This window comes from Drosophila melanogaster, chromosome X, assembly GCF_000001215.4.
Source record: "Drosophila melanogaster chromosome X".
Taxonomy (NCBI): domain Eukaryota; kingdom Metazoa; phylum Arthropoda; class Insecta; order Diptera; family Drosophilidae; genus Drosophila; species Drosophila melanogaster.
The window spans coordinates 1,865,874-1,879,797 of record NC_004354.4 but is presented as its reverse complement, the minus strand read 5'-3'; the positions used below and the strand labels follow the sequence as shown (position 1 = coordinate 1,879,797).

The 13,924-nt window shown below is 51.9% G+C and overlaps 8 protein-coding genes across 14 annotated transcripts; 4 read left to right on the top strand and 4 right to left on the bottom strand.

The window, feature by feature from the left end:
- Window positions 1-23: 23 nt before the first annotated feature.
- On the top strand, window positions 24-779 carry CG14818 (uncharacterized protein). 2 transcript variants are annotated; one of them, NM_001272217.1, is made up of 3 exons: window positions 24-142; window positions 240-386; window positions 448-779. In NM_001272217.1, exons 2-3 carry the CDS (start codon window positions 308-310, stop codon window positions 657-659), a joined length of 291 nt encoding a protein of 96 aa, NP_001259146.1. In that variant the 5' UTR covers window positions 24-142; window positions 240-307; the 3' UTR covers window positions 660-779. The 2 variants fall into 2 exon arrangements, with proteins under 2 accessions (NP_001259146.1, NP_569955.1); NM_130599.3 differs by lacking the exon at window positions 24-142 and having other exon boundaries at window positions 218-386.
- On the bottom strand, window positions 721-2,481 carry CG14805 (uncharacterized protein). The gene is made up of 2 exons (NM_130598.3): window positions 1,601-2,481; window positions 721-1,543 (listed from the first exon to the last, which is right to left on the bottom strand). Exons 1-2 carry the CDS (start codon window positions 2,369-2,371, stop codon window positions 794-796), a joined length of 1,521 nt encoding a protein of 506 aa, NP_569954.1. The 5' UTR covers window positions 2,372-2,481; the 3' UTR covers window positions 721-793.
- Window positions 2,482-2,527: 46 nt separating this feature from the next.
- CG14817 (uncharacterized protein) lies at window positions 2,528-3,504 on the top strand. 2 transcript variants are annotated; one of them, NM_001297867.1, is made up of 2 exons: window positions 2,528-2,829; window positions 2,887-3,504. In NM_001297867.1, the coding sequence occupies exons 1-2, from the start codon at window positions 2,659-2,661 to the stop codon at window positions 3,034-3,036; spliced, it is 321 nt and encodes a 106-aa protein (NP_001284796.1). In that variant the 5' UTR covers window positions 2,528-2,658; the 3' UTR covers window positions 3,037-3,504. The 2 variants fall into 2 exon arrangements, with proteins under 2 accessions (NP_001284796.1, NP_569953.1); NM_130597.3 differs by having other exon boundaries at window positions 2,887-3,092.
- Vps26 (Vacuolar protein sorting 26) lies at window positions 3,324-5,945 on the bottom strand. Its single transcript, NM_130596.3, has 2 exons — window positions 5,517-5,945; window positions 3,324-5,437 (listed from the first exon to the last, which is right to left on the bottom strand). Exons 1-2 carry the CDS (start codon window positions 5,658-5,660, stop codon window positions 4,145-4,147), a joined length of 1,437 nt encoding a protein of 478 aa, NP_569952.2. The 5' UTR covers window positions 5,661-5,945; the 3' UTR covers window positions 3,324-4,144.
- A 287-nt stretch (window positions 5,946-6,232) lies between these two features.
- Pgam5 (Phosphoglycerate mutase 5) lies at window positions 6,233-7,398 on the top strand. 2 transcript variants are annotated; one of them, NM_001297866.1, is made up of 2 exons: window positions 6,233-6,825; window positions 6,895-7,398. In NM_001297866.1, exons 1-2 carry the CDS (start codon window positions 6,268-6,270, stop codon window positions 7,201-7,203), a joined length of 867 nt encoding a protein of 288 aa, NP_001284795.1. In that variant the 5' UTR covers window positions 6,233-6,267; the 3' UTR covers window positions 7,204-7,398. The 2 variants fall into 2 exon arrangements, with proteins under 2 accessions (NP_001284795.1, NP_569951.1); NM_130595.3 differs by having other exon boundaries at window positions 6,892-7,398.
- Window positions 7,390-10,928, bottom strand: CG14803 (uncharacterized protein). Of its 2 annotated transcripts, none has more exons than NM_130594.2 (3): window positions 10,556-10,928; window positions 9,920-10,500; window positions 7,390-9,854 (listed from the first exon to the last, which is right to left on the bottom strand). In NM_130594.2, exons 1-3 carry the CDS (start codon window positions 10,873-10,875, stop codon window positions 7,447-7,449), a joined length of 3,309 nt encoding a protein of 1,102 aa, NP_569950.1. In that variant the 5' UTR covers window positions 10,876-10,928; the 3' UTR covers window positions 7,390-7,446. The 2 variants fall into 2 exon arrangements, with proteins under 2 accessions (NP_569950.1, NP_001284794.1); NM_001297865.1 differs by having other exon boundaries at window positions 10,571-10,928.
- Pex5 (Peroxin 5) lies at window positions 10,737-12,966 on the top strand. 2 transcript variants are annotated; one of them, NM_166910.2, is made up of 2 exons: window positions 10,737-11,011; window positions 11,084-12,966. In NM_166910.2, the coding sequence occupies exons 1-2, from the start codon at window positions 10,874-10,876 to the stop codon at window positions 12,788-12,790; spliced, it is 1,845 nt and encodes a 614-aa protein (NP_726771.1). In that variant the 5' UTR covers window positions 10,737-10,873; the 3' UTR covers window positions 12,791-12,966. The 2 variants fall into 2 exon arrangements, with proteins under 2 accessions (NP_726771.1, NP_569949.3); NM_130593.4 differs by having other exon boundaries at window positions 10,995-12,966.
- MED18 (Mediator complex subunit 18) lies at window positions 12,911-13,889 on the bottom strand. 2 transcript variants are annotated; one of them, NM_001144673.2, is made up of 3 exons: window positions 13,660-13,889; window positions 13,303-13,612; window positions 12,911-13,235 (listed from the first exon to the last, which is right to left on the bottom strand). In NM_001144673.2, the coding sequence occupies exons 1-2, from the start codon at window positions 13,782-13,784 to the stop codon at window positions 13,585-13,587; spliced, it is 153 nt and encodes a 50-aa protein (NP_001138145.1). In that variant the 5' UTR covers window positions 13,785-13,889; the 3' UTR covers window positions 12,911-13,235; window positions 13,303-13,584. The 2 variants fall into 2 exon arrangements, with proteins under 2 accessions (NP_001138145.1, NP_569948.3); NM_130592.4 differs by having other exon boundaries at window positions 13,303-13,589.
- Between the last annotated feature and the right edge of the window lie 35 nt (window positions 13,890-13,924).

Below are 13,924 nucleotides of genomic sequence, written 5' to 3'. Positions count from 1 at the left end.
TGCTATTCCATTGGTACGTAAAAATAAAACGAGGCACGGGCACATCCCTAAAAACTAAGTGGAAACTTAGCTTTGGACTTTTGCAGTGGATTATGTTCGCCTAGTGTTTTGAGCTAAAAAGTGTTTTCGTAATTACAAAAACGTACGTATGTACTGAATTCCCCTATTAAGTTTTTTTTTTTATATCGTATTTGAACTGAGACCTATCGTTCTCTTCTAACCACCTCTATCGTTTATAGCTATCCCGTGACAATAAATCCAACTGGAAAAAACAAACGGAAAAACTCCGGGGAAAATTCCAGGGAAAATGTCACCCAAAAACAATCATGATCCCTCGTCGTCCGGCGACTCTGGCAACACCAATGTCCAGGAGGCGGACCTCCAAGGTGAGTTTTGACAGCGCCCCGTTTCTGCTCGGGATTGGCTCTAATGGAATGACCCCTACAGAGATGGAGGACGTGAACAACAGTCTGGACGCTCTCAGCTGTGCCCTGGACGCCGTGGAGCAGCGCACAGACGACATTATGTCCCAACTACGGGAGCTGCTGAACTCCAACCGAGAGATCCGTCGCCTGATTGCCGAGGAAAATGACAACGCTCCCGAATCGGGAGATGACAACATGGACGGGCAGGCGGGCAGCGAAGCGGCACCCAAGTAGATCCCTCTACGAGAAGTTATTGTTTTGTTCATCCAAATCGTTTTTAGGCACAATCAGTGCTGTTTTTTTTCTATTATCATGTATTTTTGTCCTAAGTCCTAAGTAAACGTAATTGAAAGCAAGCTTAAGGTTCACTATGTCTTCCGCGCTTTCTTGCGCTTTGTCTTCTCTGTGATTTCAGCCTGGCCATTGGTATCGCTAGTAATATACTTGAAAGCTATCTGGAACAAGCGCATTGACTGCGCTTTGAGGCGCGCATTCTCGGCCTGCAGCTCTTGCACTCTTTCGTCGCTTGTCTGTGCTGAGTCTGGCTGATATTCTGCATACGATTTTTCGGACTCAGCTTCCTTGGAGGCGGTTTCCATTGGCTCGGATTCAGGTTCTTCTTCTTCGACCTCGGAATCCTCGACATCTGTAGCTTTGGTTTCCGCCTCAATTCCTTCGTCGTCCTCGTTCTTTCCCGAACTCATGGACGCTATAAGTTTGAGTATTATCTCCTCATCCGTACCCGGATGACTTTGGGTGTAGTCCAGCTCCGGTGTCTTGCGTCCCCCGGAGTAGTCCGGATCGAAGAGCTCGATACAGTCATTCTCATCCCACGGACTAATCATTCGCTTTAGACTGTCGGCGAACATCTGCGGCTGCTTGTGTTCCGGCAGAAAGATGGCTGGGCTGAGCAGGCGGATATGCAGATTGGTTACCGAGCCTTTTTGGGACAGGCTCTTAATAAGTTGCCTGCTGCCCACGTCCCAGACGCAGACCTGATTGTCCTCGCCCCCGGAGACCAGAGTTGTAGCGCTTATATTCAGAGCCAGGCAGGTGATGGCCTTGCCGTATGTGTGGCCCACAAAGGCCTGGATTTCCTCCCCCTCTAGGTGATATTCCTGGGTAAGTAAAGGAATTAGTTGGCAAAGCAGTGGATAAACGAAATCTGGACTCACCTTCATGCGCGGCGCGTTTTCCATATTAAAGACAAACACCTTGCCGTCACTGGAGCCAACATACACCCTAGTTTCCATCTTGCTGACAATCACGCTATGCAGGGCCACTGGGAACACCACACTCAGCAGCAGGACGCCCCCGCACAGGTCATATACCTTGCAGCAGCGATCCAACGATACGGTGTACAGATAGGAACGGATGCCTCCGATGCCGGAGTATAGATCAGTGACCGCCAGACCGTGATCGTTAAAGCTGTACAACGGCTCCGTGCTATCCTTGCCCCCGCCCGTGTCCAGTGGGGCGGCGGAGAAGGTGAGATCCCAGACAAGCACAGCTCCGTCTTTGCCGCCGCTGATGAAGTGCTCACCGTTGTCCGTGAAGCGCAGGCAAGTGATCGCCTGGTAGTGCTTGGACAGGGTGTTAAGCATACGGCCGGAGCTCATGTGCCATAGATAGATGTTCTCCTGGATGCCGGCCACCAAGAAGTTCCCATCAGGCGTCAGGGCCAAGGCGTTGACCTTGCCGGGCACCACGAACCGCAGTCCGGCCATCTGCTCTTGCTTGTTGATGGGCCACACGTGGAGCAGTGGCTTGGCGGAGTTCGCCGCCATCACGTAGTTCAGGTGGATCATGTTCAGGCTGTGGTGCTGGGCGCATCCACCGCCCTTGTAGCGCATCAGGTCTGTGCCTGTCCGCAAATCCTGCACGCTGCATGTCGTGTTGTCCTCGCTGCTCGTGCTGATGAAAAGGGCCTCCACGGCGTCTTCCATGTTGTGATCGGGTTGAAATGCGCGACGTTGTTACAATACGTACCAATATTGTTATTGCATTACGACTTCTAAAGTTCAACCGGAAATAAGCGGTAGTTTCCTATCGATAAGCGAAACCATGATTTGTCTTGGCGTATCGACCAGTTACTAAAATAATCGATGTGGTTTTTCCCTTCGCGAAACTTGGTCACATCCAAATTCGGGACAAAGTAGAAATAATAATAATTTATTATAAAATAAAAAGTTAGCGGATTGAAGTAGTTTTTACTTGGCACTTGAGCAACAAAATGCACCTGACGCTGATCAATTTGTTCAAGAAGACTGTGCCCGGCCACATATTCCGGGGCAAGCGGCGCCTGGTGAAACCGGTCAGTCAGCGAGCAATGGACACCCTGACCCACGAGTACGAGCGCCAGGAGCAGGTAATGTTACTCCTCCGACACCCGTATCTCACCATGGTAAGTCCTGCTCTCTGTACGGATTGCCTCACCTAATGCCACACTTCCCGCCTGCAGGAGCAGTCATTCGGTCATGCCAAGGAGCTGCAGAAGCGCGAGAAGCTCGTTGCCAGATGGACGGACGAGCAGACACTGCGCAAGATGAAGCCACACGTTACCATCGAGGAGCGGCTGAACCAGCTGAAGATCAAGGAGGCCTGGGACTAGCCGTCGTCGCAGCTGCTAAACCGGCGTTATTTGTTAAATAAATCTAGATGTTATGGAAATTATATAATACCTGCTGGATAAGAGTAGTCGTTTCATCACCCGATTAGTTATATTAACATACAAGTTACTCCGCGAGGACTGACTACCAGCTTGCTATTGGTGTGTCACCTCAAAGGCATTATCCCAGTGGACAGAAATGGTGGACTAGGCACTCACACCAATCGATTTGAAAGGCAGTGCACTTGGCAAAGTTTCCACTTGATTCACTTAACGTTGTCTTCGTGTTTGGCGCTCATATCGCTTTTATTTGTTAAATTGCGTGTCTAAGTGTATATATCAATAATTCTTGTATGTTATGTATATGAACTGTTATGTACATATGCAAGGCATGTAACACGTTTCGTCGTTTCCACTTCCGATCGCTCGGACAAATCGCCATTATCAGAACGCTCCCAGCATCAATTCGTTAGTACGCTATAGACTAAAACTTTATTATTTAATGGATGTTTTGTCTGCTGTTTGCTGCTTCATCTTCATTTGTATTGGAGTTGGTTTAGTTTAATGCACACTTAAATTTCAATTCAGGGGTCTCACTTTTAGAAAGCAATTTCAACATTTTTCAAATTGAAAAATCATATTTTCCAAACGCCACAAGGATAGGGAATGGTCATCGGAATACTAGGGAGTTTAACTAGTTTTGGGGCGCAGGGGATTAGGGTTTGCTTTCGTGTCCGAGTCGCGCGCCTCTCGACAGCTTCTCGACTTGTTATAGCAATAATACCAATGGAAACGCCAAGAGATTGGTTGTAGCTACGAGGTTGCCTCTTCTCATTTGTCCTAAGTTTCGTTTTGTTTTTTTGTTACTATCATTTGCGATTTGCCTGCTTTTGGTTAATGATGCGCATAACCTCAATAAAACATTTGTAACAATTTTAAATTAACTTTAAAAAAATAGATATATGCATATTTGTTGCTGCTGCTGAACTGCCTTCCTGCTGCTGTATACGAATACGAATATATGCGTAATAGTTCCGCCTTCTGTTGTTGCCCTAGCTCTGGCTGTTACTACTTATCCCCCTGAAGATGGAAATCCTCTCCAGCTTCCCACTCAATCGGTGGCCAACGGCGTTGCACCGGTCTTTTTCGTATTGGGCGTAATTGCATCGAGGTCCTCATCCTCCGGTTGTACTTGCTCCGACGCTTCAGTTTCCGATCGGGAGAGCGGCGATACTGGCAGCAATGGCGGTGGCGAACTGGAGAGCATAGCTACGGGCGAGGCGCTTGTGGTGGCCGCTGCGGCTCCATCGCCTATGCCCCGCTCGGGAGCTGGTTCTGAAACAGATGACGCCGCTGTGGGGACTGCAACTGCAACGGATGCGGTCGACGGCGTGGGCGTCAGCGGCGGAGAATCCATTTGCTGTTGGCTGAACTCCTGGTTGGGGCTCTCCCTGGTAAACAGACCCATCTTGGACTCAGATCCTGCAGTGCCCGGCGCTGTCGGTGCTCCTCCCACCTCTCCGCTGTCCGTGCTCGAGCTGATCAGCGAGTGAGCCACTGTGGGCGCAGCAGGACCGCTGACCAGGTGCGGCGGAGCGTGCAGGGGAACGTGTTGGTGCTGCTGTTGCTGGTGCTGCTGAGCGCCATGGTAACGCGGTTTGTCTGCCTTGCGCCACAGCGTGATCTCCTGTTGTTTGAAGTAGCGCCGGTCCTCGGTGTCCATCAGCACAAGGTTGAGGAAATACTTGACTGAGAACTTCTTGTTAATGTCCCGCATGGTCGGCGTGAGATTGTAGCCAGCAAGAAAGACCCGGATGGGTATGCTCTCGCCTTTGACGGGCGCTCCGTCCATGATCTCGTACTTGGCAATCGTTTCGTTTTCGTTAAACATGGTGGGGCCCGTGCCCGTGCTCTCCTTCTTGATGATCGCAATCTCCATGTGCTTGATCTTAATGCGCACCAACAGGAAGTAGATCTTGCCGATAATCGTGTCCCGCAGGTGGTACTTGCTTTTGTTATACTCGAATTCGATGTGCAGGCAGTCTTCGATGCCTACCTCCATCTTGATGGGGTTGTTCATCTCCGGGTAGCTGCACAGTGTGTGCACGGCGATGTCGACCTCCTTCGTTATGTCGCTGATCCGCCTGACGATGGTTGCGCGCAGGAAGTACCGCAACCGCACGTTCGAGCCGGCGTACACCTCGAATTGCTTCTCCACTTTGGGGAAATCGAATGGATAGCTGTTGTTCTGGATGAGATCGCCCGGGCGGGCCAGGGCCTTCGCTAGACACTTGAATTCGTGGTGGTTACCCCGGTCGTAGTACAGTTCGATCTGGCCAATGAATTCGATCTTAATGCCCTGGTGCTCCAGCTTGCTGCCCGGCTTCTTGAGGGTCACGTTCACCTGGATGAAAAGGGGGTGGATATGGGTTTATCTCTGGTTATGCTTGGGGGAACTCCCCCCGATGCTGACCACGACGCACCTTGCCGGATACCGTCTCCCCGTCGTAGAATAGCAGCATCTTCTCCACTTTGCCGTCCTCCCCTTTAACCTCTGCCGTCTTGTGCTCAGCTCCATCAAAGACTATCTCAATGTCCGCTGACTGGCCGAATCCCAGGAAATTCATAATTGATAAACGTCGAATCGGCTTCTTCTTCTTCCGTTTCTTATTGCCCCCGCCTCTGCTTCTTGCTGCTCCGATGGAATGTCGACGCTGTGACTCCTGTTGGCGGCTTTTCCTAGAGATATCTTTCTGATAACCCCTTCAATAAACCTCAGCTTTGATAGGCGTTTTTCTGCGGCCTTTTTACGTCCTTCGTTCCGATGCTGGCGTATCTGTCGCGTCTGTGTGTGTGAAATGAAAAAAATTGCAATTTTTCACACTACGGCGTTGCCATATCGCGTCAACCTGATTGTTATTAAGGAGTGCCAGCGCTGGTACTTTTCAGTATTCAGTATTTGCATGGTATTTCTTTAAGAAACACATACGGAATAATTAACGAAACAATTGATTGTGGATCCTTAATTTTCTTGGTATACAATAATTGTGTAAATATATTTCGTATTTTTGATTCATCTTGGTAACTTTTCGATAGTTGAATTCTAAATGGTCTTGCGCGGTATTTATATACCCGCTAACCTAGTATGTCAAATACCAAATCGCAGTATTTAAATACCGCACTTATTCAGCGGAACAAAACTAAAATTAAAGAAAATACCTAAAAGCCCTAACGATGCGAAAGTTGACTAGCTTCGTGTGCGGCACAGGAGCCGGACTGGCGGCTTACTACCTACAGCGGCTGCGGGACCCGCAGACGGTCGTGCAGAACTCGTGGACGCACAGTGATAAGCCGGTGGATCCGTGGGCCCTTTGGGACACCAACTGGGATTGCCGGGAGCCACGGGCCCTCGTGCGTCCACTGCGAAACAGCCAGCCGGAGGAGGAGAACCGCTACAACGCGGAGCTTGAGAAGGCGAAGGCCAAGAAGGCGCGCCACATTATCCTAGTGCGGCATGGCGAGTATCTGGACGTGGGTGACTCGGATGACACGCATCATCTCACGGAGCGCGGCCGCAAGCAGGCGGAGTTTACTGGGAAACGGCTCTGCGAGCTGGGCATCAAGTGGGACAAGGTAGTAGCCTCCACAATGGTGCGGGCCCAGGAGACTTCCGATATTATTCTCAAGCAGATCGATTTCGAAAAAGAGAAAGTGGTGAACTGTGCCTTCCTGCGTGAAGGAGCGCCTATTCCGCCCCAGCCGCCAGTCGGCCACTGGAAGCCGGAGGCATCTGTAAGTCAAGTCAAGGGTCAACCCAGTGCGTATTCCACATGATATTCGGCTTTCATTTCACTGCAGCAGTTCCTTCGCGACGGATCGCGCATAGAGGCCGGCTTTCGCCGATACTTCCACCGCGCCTATCCCGACCAAGAGAAGGAGAGCTATACCCTGATCGTGGGACACGGCAACGTGATCCGCTACTTTGTCTGCCGAGCCCTGCAGTTCCCCGCCGAGGGTTGGCTACGGATTAACATTAATCACGCTTCCATCACCTGGCTGACCATCAGTCCATCCGGCAACGTGTCCATCAAGTACCTGGGCGACTCCGGCTTTATGCCCGCCGAGCTGCTTACCAATCGCATACCGCGCGACGTCAAAAACGTGGTTTAGCCGTCTGTTTATAGAACTGCCCAAAGGAGAAGCAATCATAATGTATTTATTTCCAACACTTTAACTGAGACCTTGAGCACAGATCGCGAGACTGTGTAAACCACCATGTACATTTTGCCGCACCGTAACGTATATCTCTTAAGGAGGAATCATTGAATCTTCCGACTGAAATAATAAAGATTTTATAGAATGCCTAACATTTTATTGAGAATCCTTATATGTACAAAAGAAGCCATGAGGAGCCTAAACCCTGCTCAAGACCTTTTGGAGTCGCTGCAAGCACTTGCGTATGCCCACATCTTCTCCAGCGCCGCGTTTTAGCTCCACCTGCTCTGCCTGCTCCCTTATAAAGGATAGGATGGGAGCCACTAGATCCGGCGCCAGCTCTGCCAGGTTGATCAGCATCTGGAAGTAAAAGTAAGTGCAGTGGGCCAGGTGCTTTTCGGCGAGGGATCGCAAGTGATTGGAGCACATATCCCTGACCGCCTGTGATCGCTTGTAGGCATCGTGCGATATAAGCACTTTATAAAGTCCAAACACTTGGTTGCGACTGAGGTCCACTTCGTCCACGAACATTACGTGTTCCAGCAGCGGGATGTGCACGCCGCGCAAAACGGTTAGCAGCTGTTCTTCCTGCTCTTTGCCAGTGCTCTCTATCAGTTGCTGCATTATAGTGATCACCAAGCCCGCATGCTGTCCTGCCCTCCGCCGCTGGACCACCAAAAACTGGGTAACGAGGAGCTGAAGCACAAACTGCGCCAGCTCTCCATCTACATCCGCCTGGAGGAGGGTGGCATATGGACGGGCCACCAGCTTGGCGTTGGATGAGAAGCTAAAGTGCGGCGTCCAGTGCTGAACTAGTTGCTCCAAAGTCTTGGCCACGTATGCGTCCGTGCGGTAAGGCAGTCGACCAATGCCTTGCAGCAACACTGGGAAAATCTTGTGAACCACTTGTGGAAGGCGACCTTCGGGCGGCACTCCTGCCTGCAACTGCGTGGTGAGCAGGAACCGCACCATGGCCAGGTGGAAGAAGCAGCTCGGCTTGGATCGCACGTACGCTAGAGTGGAACAATTATAGATGACAATGGCTAGGAAGCTGTAGAACCGGGAACCGAGTTCCGATCGGCTTCGATCCGGGGGTAGCCATAGCTCGAAATGATTTACATAGGCATGCAGTTTGTGGCTCAACTGCATACGGACGTGGGCAGCAGCCTCCTCTTGCTGGGCACGCCTTCCCAGAGCTCCAAAGAAGGCGCAGAGAGGCTCGCGCCCGCCCTCCAAAGAGGTGGGATCAATGGCCAGAAGTCGGAACTCCTCTAGCTGTGTGACATGGGGCATTAAAGCCAATACAGATTCGTGTTGTGCGTTTAGGAGGACCAGAGACTTCACCCAGACCTGAAGAATGGTGGAGCTGGCAGGTCGCCCTCCGTCTTCCAACACCTGGAGCAACAACTGAGCAGAAGCAGCCATATTGATGGGTTCTGGTCCCTGCAGGAAGCCCAGTAGCAGTTTGTCCCCATTATTCTCCAGGGCGATGAAGTTAGCCGCTAGCTTTGGAAGCCATGAGCTATGGCTACTAACGTATTGGGTCCTCACCAGTGGCATTATGTGCTGTTGAAGTGCCTCCTTGATGCCACTCGCATTGCCAGCCACAGCTCTCCGCTCGCTGAGACGGAGGATTAAATTGTGAAGCGTCTGCCATACGCGATCCTGCGATGCCTGCCCACACTTTTCGACGTAATGTGCCAGCCATGGCCCGAGAAGCTGCTGCTCGCCGCGGTTGAAGTCATCCGCCAGATTAAAGATGGCTTGAAGGCTGCCCACATAAATGGCGCCCACCTCTGCATCATTGCGAATGGTGGCCAACTGGTTGAGCAGCTTGCTCACATAGTCATCCATAGATAGGCGATGCTGGGCATGCAGAAGCAGCAGGGCCATGTGTCCCTTGGCCACGAGAATCCTTCGCACCGGAGGCAGTTTTTCCAGGGCCAGGCAGAGCAACATTTCGCGCAGCTTGGGCGCCAACTCGCTGAGATCTTCGTGGCAGAGCAGCAGGCACAGAAACAGCTCGATCACATGGTGAATACCAGGCTCATTCAGAGCCAAAAGTTTCGCGGCACTAAACTTGCTGAATATGCGGCCGAGTAGTTTCTGACGTTGGTTGCTTCTGCCCTGCGATGGTAAAAGCTTCAAGGTTTTGCCCAGCATCCACGCGTACATGGTGAAACTGCTCAGATTCAAATCTTCTATATGCGACTTAGACAGCAGTTTGTTGTAGCGATCGACGTAGGCCGACCCATTGGAACAGGTAAGCGGCAGCTGATCTAGCTCAGTTCCCACACTAAAATTGCAGTTGAGGGATCGGTGAAAGTACTCCCACAGCTGGCACAGGACATCAGTATCCGGCTTGCCCAGCTGCAGTTGAAGGGGAGAGAGTTGAATTAGGTAGACCCGCCGCTGCTGTTCGTCCGGCTGGCTCGCCAGAAATTGCTTAAGCAGACTGGCAGTTTGGAAGCTTTCTGGTGCCGCAGTGAGCGGCGAGTGATCCGGCTGGTACCAACCCTCACTGTTGTATTCGTCCAAGCGGGCCAGTCCTAGCCTCAACCAGGAATAGAGTTCGTGGTATGCCAGAGAAATTGCATTGCTCTCACCTCGAGAAGAAAAACGACTATAAGATGAGGGGAAGCCGCACGGTCTAGCTTCTTTGTGCACTCACCCTGGAAGTGGAGTGACTTGTGCCTCTGCATGGCCTTGTGGAATAGAGTCCAAAAGTCTAGCTCCCGTTCTCCCAGCCATTTGGGAATAAGACGTTTCAGCAGCAGCCACAGCTCCTTGTTGCAGCGACACATGAACGGCGAGGAATGGATGAGCTCCGAGCGATGTTTGCTGCGGTAGTGATGTCCAGCACAAACGATCAGATCGTCGAGTGTGCGCTCCAGCTGCCCTAGGAACGCTTGATCATTCCCAGAGGCGTACAGTATATGCAGGTCCAGAAAACGCCACTCCAGTACGCCGTGATACAGGTGATACGCCGGCGCCTGGCAGTCGTTTCCCTTGTTGTGCTCCGCAAAATACAAAACCTTCCAGGTATCCGCATCCAGCTGATCGTTGAGCAATTGTCGAAACCCATCAAGAAAATGTGAAGGCAGCAGCTCATTGCCTCGTAGGAGCAGCATCAGATGGTAGAAGTGTGTGACCTGCTGGCGCACTCTATACCAACCAGAGTTCATAGAGGCGGCCGTGGCCTGCAGGTGTTGCTGGCCCATCACGACGGTTAACAGCTTCTGCACATTCTTACTGAGAATGGAAGAGTTGTACTTGTTGGCAGCTGCCAGGGGAGCTCTAAACTCACCAGGCCTCGCCGTACAGGTAGTTTCTTACCGCGCCAACCGCTAATTGAGCCGGAGCAAAGTCAAAACAGAGATAATCCAGGCGAGAGCGGGGCGGATCCAATTGGGCGTAGCCATTCCCCAGAAAGCCTCCCTCGCACAGTTGGCTCTTCAGAGTGTCTCGGCCACTGCAGTTGAACTCGGGCAAGTGTAGACCGTCGACTAGGTCCTCTTCGCTATCGTCCACGTCTATTTGCGCGCTCAGGGTTTCCTGCTTCTGTGTCGCCTGTATGAAGGTAGCCAGGATCTCCTCGTCATCCGACTGAAAAAGGTCGTAGTCCATGGTGCAGTCGGGGATTTGGCGTTCGAAACCAATTCTCTGGCGGATAAGATTTTGCGCGGCGATATATTTTATTATTATTAGAGCGCTGTGCAACACTGTCACAAAGCCGATAGCTTCGATAACGGCCGATAAACAGGTAATCTTTGTGACATTTGGACTTTTGTTTTGGACCTGATTTGGCCCCTTTTCTTATCGTTGGTTGCCCCAGTTACGTAGCATCTCCACTTCGAACACCATGTCTTTCCGCCCATTGGTCGAGGGCGACTGCGGTGGAGTTAATCCTCTCATGCAACTGGGCGGACAGTTCACCCGCGATGTTGCCCACAAGGATGAGGGCTATGTGCAGCGACACTTCGAGCGCGCTGCTCGTCCCGAGGACCAGTTGATCAACGAGTTCCTGGGACAGGTCACTGCCCCACCGCAGTCATTTCAGATGGACACTCTGCTCCAGGAGATGCGGGACATAAATATTCACGGAAATCCGCAGCAGCAGATGCACTCTCAGCAGGCGGAGCAGTGGGGACAGGACTTTGCCCGCGGACTGGCACCCGCCCTGCCCAACAAGATGATCCACATGCAGGCACAGCAGCAGGACCTGCAGCATGCCCAGGAGTTCTTCGACGAGCCCCTGATCAGTAGCCAGAACTTTCGGTCCCTGCCGCCATTGCGTCAGCCTTTGATGCCCATTGCGGCAGGACAGCAACAGGACCCCTTCTTTGACTCCGCCATGGAAACTATAATCACAGATCATCTGCCACAGGCGCCACAGGGGGAATCGCTGGACGACTGGATCAGCGACTACCAGCGCAGCACCGAACAAAAAGAGCAAACCGCCGCCAACTTCAACGAAAAGTTCTGGGAGCGGCTGCAAGACGAGTGGCAGAAGCTGGCCGACGAGAACGAGCATCCGTGGCTGTCGGAGTACAACGACAATATGGACGCTTATAAGGAGTACGAGTTCGCCGAGGGCAACCCCATGTCTGATGTGGAGAACCCGTTTGAAAAGGGTAAGGAGTACCTGTCCAAAGGGGATATACCCAGCGCAGTTCTATGTTTCGAGGTGGCGGCCAAAAAGCAACCGGAGCGCGCTGAGGTCTGGCAGTTGCTGGGCACTTCGCAGACAGAGAACGAAATGGATCCCCAGGCCATTGCGGCACTTAAGCGGGCTTACGACTTGCAACCGGACAACCAACAGGTCCTGATGGCCCTGGCCGCGTGCTACACCAACGAGGGCCTGCAGAACAACGCCGTGCGCATGCTGTGCAACTGGCTGACAGTGCATCCCAAGTATCAGCACCTGGTCGCAGCCCATCCGGAGCTGCAGGCCGAGGGCACTTCGTTGGCTTCGTCGCTGATTGGTCCGAGTAAGCTGCGCGATCTGCAGCAGATCTACTTGGAAGCCGTTCGACAGCACCCTTCGGAGGTGGATGCCGAAGTCCAGGATGCCCTCGGCGTGCTCTACAATCTATCTGGGGAGTTCGACAAGGCGGTGGACTGCTACCAGTCCGCTCTGCAGGTGGATCCCCAAAATGCGAAGACATGGAACCGATTGGGGGCCAGTTTGGCCAACGGCTCGCGCTCCGTGGAGGCGGTGGAGGCTTATCAGCAGGCGCTGCAGCTCCAACCGGGCTTCATCCGTGTGCGTTACAACGTGGGCGTATGTTGCATGAACCTTAAGGCCTACAAGGAAGCTGTGGAGCACTTACTCACAGCGCTTACCATGCAGGCTCACACTAACGCCGCCCGAGAGCTGCCCAATGCGGCGATGGCGGCTACCTTTAGAGGACAGAACCAGATGTCCGAGTCTATTTGGAGTACGCTGAAGATGGTCATTTCGCTGATGGGCCGCAGCGATCTCCAGAGTTATGTGAGCGATCGCAATCTGGCGGCTCTTAATGAGGCCTTTAAGGATTAACCGCCCCGCAGCTTCTTTATCACTGCTTTGGGAAAGTCCGTTGTTGTCGTGTCATGTGGGTGTGTAAGGTTGAATTTGAGATATTTTTTACTCTGGCAGTGTAATCATTCCCTCTCGGTTCTTTTCTGTAAATTTGTATATTTTCTTACATTTAAGAAATTAAATAACTGTTGGATAAATGCGATGTGCACTTTTATTGTAAACTACGGCATGCCGCCCAGTCGCTTGTAGTCGATCTTCTCGAGCTGCACGAGTGGCTTTAGTTGCTCGGCAAACACGCGCATTTCCTCGCCGACATTCTCCTGCCCCGTTGGCGCCACCACAGAGAGTTCCACTATGTAGCTTTGTGAGATTGGCTCGTTGGCCATGTCCTGCTGCTTGCCGGGCACAATCTTAATGAGCTTGGAGACGGTAATCTTCATGCGCCCCTTGCGGAACATATAGCCTGAAATAAGTCCATTTGTCACTATCCATTTTGGCAACCCAAGCGTAATATATTTCATGATTCCAACCCTTTGCTATGTACTCGAACTCCAGGCGGAAGCCCATTTCCGTGAGGAATTCCAAAATGCCATTGGTGCAGGCGCAGTCCATGCAGCTGCGTACCAATGTAGGCCGGCGCAGATCCACCTCGGGGTTTCCTAGGTAGCGCATCTGAAAGGGTGCATCGCGACCAAGGGCTCGGCGCACGCGAAGAAGCAGCGGCTGGTTGGCATTGGGCTGGCGAAGGCTCATACACACTTCCAGATCGTGAAACGGCTCCGGCGAGGTGTCCACATTGTCGCAGAGTCCCTTTAGTCTGATAGTGGGTAGGCGGTTAGACTGTTAGTCGGGTGCAAACGATTCAAATCTGACACTGGGTCTCCCACCTGTGCATCAAGTGTTCCACGGCGGAATCCAGGATAGATCCCTGCAGCAAGTACTCCAGGTTGGGCAAGAAGCGGTTGTTCATCGCATGGGAGAGCGACTCACGGGCCGACGACACAATCGCCATTGGCTAATTTTGTAAGTTTGGGTGTACTATGGTATTAAATTAACTGAGCAGTAGTTTGGTTTTGTTTTTAGTTTCATTTCCTTGGAAGAATTCGTTTTACTAGTGATGCCGTTTTAGACATTTTCGAACAGCACTAGCTA